The 2850-nt window shown below is 23.0% G+C and overlaps 2 protein-coding genes across 2 annotated transcripts in view; both read left to right on the forward strand. All coding sequences in view use genetic code 6, as the record gives it.

Moving 5' to 3' along the window:
- TTHERM_001237410 (hypothetical protein) overlaps nucleotides 1-22 on the forward strand; it is a gene marked incomplete at both ends in the record, with an annotated part of 885 nt that extends 863 nt beyond the window's left edge. Inside the window, one exon of the mRNA XM_012795331.1 lies at nucleotides 14-22. Within this exon, the coding sequence (XP_012650785.1) occupies nucleotides 14-22 (9 nt within the window). The remainder of the gene's footprint in view (nucleotides 1-13) is intronic.
- A 2094-nt stretch (nucleotides 23-2116) lies between these two features.
- Nucleotides 2117-2850, forward strand: part of TTHERM_01238400 (hypothetical protein) — a gene marked incomplete at its 3' end in the record, with an annotated part of 1478 nt that continues 744 nt past the window's right edge. Inside the window, exon 1 of the mRNA XM_972201.3 lies at nucleotides 2117-2836. Within this exon, the coding sequence (XP_977294.3) occupies nucleotides 2267-2836 (570 nt within the window). The 5' untranslated portion in view covers nucleotides 2117-2266. The remainder of the gene's footprint in view (nucleotides 2837-2850) is intronic.

The raw sequence follows: 2850 nt of genomic DNA on the forward strand, positions 1-2850 counted from the left end.
TTAAAAATTCAAGATTAGATGATTTGCATAAATCTTAATCATAAATTATTGCAAGTGAGCTATTCAAAGATAAATTATATTTAAAAATATTTACTTAAATCTACTTTTTAAGTGCAAAATAAGGAAAATTATTTTATTTTAACAATAATTTATATCTTTTTTCTGCTTTTATTGAAAAATTATTGCATGTTAAAGAGGAACAAATTCATCATAAATTTGGCTATTTTAAATAAAGGAGTAAATAACATAAACACATATGGAATTATATTATATTGAATGAAAAATTTAAAAGCACAAGATGAATGACATTCATATTTGATTATAATATGTAAATGTGTGTCAAGTTCAATATTAACTTTTAATAATTGTTAATAAGATAAAGAAAAAGATAGTGCGTTTATACAACAATAAAATTTAAAAGCAATCAAATTCACTTTATTTTTTATTGAATTATTTCTTTTGATTGGTGTTTAGCGTTTATTTGATTTTTTTGTTTCTTTATTTGTGCTTGCCTTTATTTTGGGTATTATTCAAGTTAATAATATTAAACATATTAATTACCAAAGTAAATAATTTAATTTTTATCTGAAATTTTAAATCAAGGAGAAGTTGAATAAAAATAGAGAGAAAAACACACAATTAAATCAAAACCCCAAAATATACCATTCGAAAACCAATAAAGGAAAATTAATAACTAGTCAAATTTTATTTTTGAAGAGTTATTTTCTCCAAAGGCAATAATTTTTTAATCCTCCATAAGCCAGCAAAAATTTTGTGAGACTTGATAGTGTGATTATAGTATTGAATTAATATTTGATTTGATTCTAAACATATTAAATTCACAACCAACTATTTATTTTACAGTTAATAGATATTATTTTAAATATTTTTTATTTAAAGAAGACTTTTGGTGTTAGCCATTCGTATATTCATTCTTATTAATTCTTAGTTTTTTAAATTTCAGATTATTTTTCAATTCAAAGAGAATTCTTGCTCAAGCAAAGAGTAGCGAAAAGATAATCAAACGCTAAAATAAATAAATTAGCAATATTAAATTTTACTTAAGTGAAAAAACCTTAAAAATAAATTTTTTTATCAAATTTTACTTTGCTGTCATTCTAATCTAATGTGTAATTAGGTATTTAGTTTGTTAAAAGTGACTATTTTTATGAAGAAGAAAATAGAATCATTCATTCATTTCCTTCTTAGCATAAATTAATTCAAAATGAATGAGTTAATTGTCTAAACAATAAATTTTATTTTTAAATAAAAATAAATTAATTTATTCTACCCCAACCTATAAACAAATAAACATGTATGTATATATGTATTAAAATTCAATTAATAGATATATTTCTATATTTGAATTAAGAATTTACTCTCATTATAAAGAGTCATTATTAATCCCATTAGGTAATTATTGACAAAAGATTGTTTTTTGAAAAATTTATTACGCAAAATGATAAAATATTAAAATTTACTAACAAATATTTGTTCAAATTAAGAGTATTTTTGAAGAAAGAATTAAGATGGTTTTTTTGTTTGTAGTGATTAGTACTTTTTAACTAATTAATGCAAAAATTTCTTATATTTGATTGTAAAGAAAATACAAACAAATTAAAAGCAGAGTAAATGCAATCAACTAGAAAGGAGAGTAATTAAAAGTGGTATTATTGAAATAAATGTAACGAAATAATTAATATTTAATTTAAATCATAAGAGCGAAATAAAATTCCCCCAATGATTTTGAATATTTGTATGTCGATCAGTCTGTTAATATATATTTATATTATTATGATAATTATTTAGCAAAGAGTTAGTGCGAGAGAATGAAGAGAAAGTGAAGCTGGCTGATTAAATTTCAAGTGAGTGCAATTAATTTGTATTTAATGTGCTAATTAATTGATTCACATTATTATTTTGATATTATTGAAGGGGTAGGCTTATTTATTTTATTCGCTAGTTATTCTGCGAATAGTTAATTAAAGAAAATTTAAAAAAAGGAATTAATTCAAAGTTTATTTATATTTGTACATATACACATATATACAAACAAACATAGATAGATAGATAATGTATATTTATATATTTATTATAAATCATCTTATTAAAGCAGTAACAAAAAAAATCAATTAATTATTAATTAATTAAATTGAAAAATAATACAAAAGTCAAAACAACTTAGAAAACGAAAAAAAAGCACTAAAATTAATAATCAATTAAATTAACAAATCTGCACCCTTTAATCAATCAATAATATCTTAAAATGAGCTCGAAAACCTCAACATTACGCAGGAACGTTTCAGCTCTTTCTTCATCTGCATAAGAAAGTTCTTCTTAGTATTTTGCCTCTTCTTCATCTCACTTAGATGCAGCCACAATTGAGTCACCTCAGCTTCTGAATTTTGAGGCATCTGTGCCTTTAGATGATGTGACCACTATCAATGTAAAATCAAGTAGAATTTCTTCTAAGCAAAGGGGATATGAAAAGCCCAGAGTTGCTAACAACGATTATGAAGAGAGCGAGAATGCTTTTTACGAAAGCGATACCTCTAACTGGAGCTTGACTGGAAATAACCACAAAAAAACTACTAGCAAAAAATGCATCGACAGTAATTAGCATAAAAGCTAGAAAAAAACAAAGTAAATTTAAAAGAATAAAAAATCCTTACAAGAATCTTCAAAGTAATCAGAAAAAAAATATGGTAGAAACAAAAATATTAAATAAAATATACCAATTAGAAATTTTGTTGTGTAGGAAATATTTTAAAAACAACAACAACAAAGTCAAAATGTGCACATTTTGGGAGGATTAATTATGAGCTAAAATCAAAGTGTGAAGAGAGAACA

Source organism: Tetrahymena thermophila (genome assembly GCF_000189635.1).
Source record: "Tetrahymena thermophila SB210 genomic scaffold scf_8254816, whole genome shotgun sequence".
Lineage (NCBI taxonomy): Eukaryota > Ciliophora > Oligohymenophorea > Hymenostomatida > Tetrahymenidae > Tetrahymena > Tetrahymena thermophila.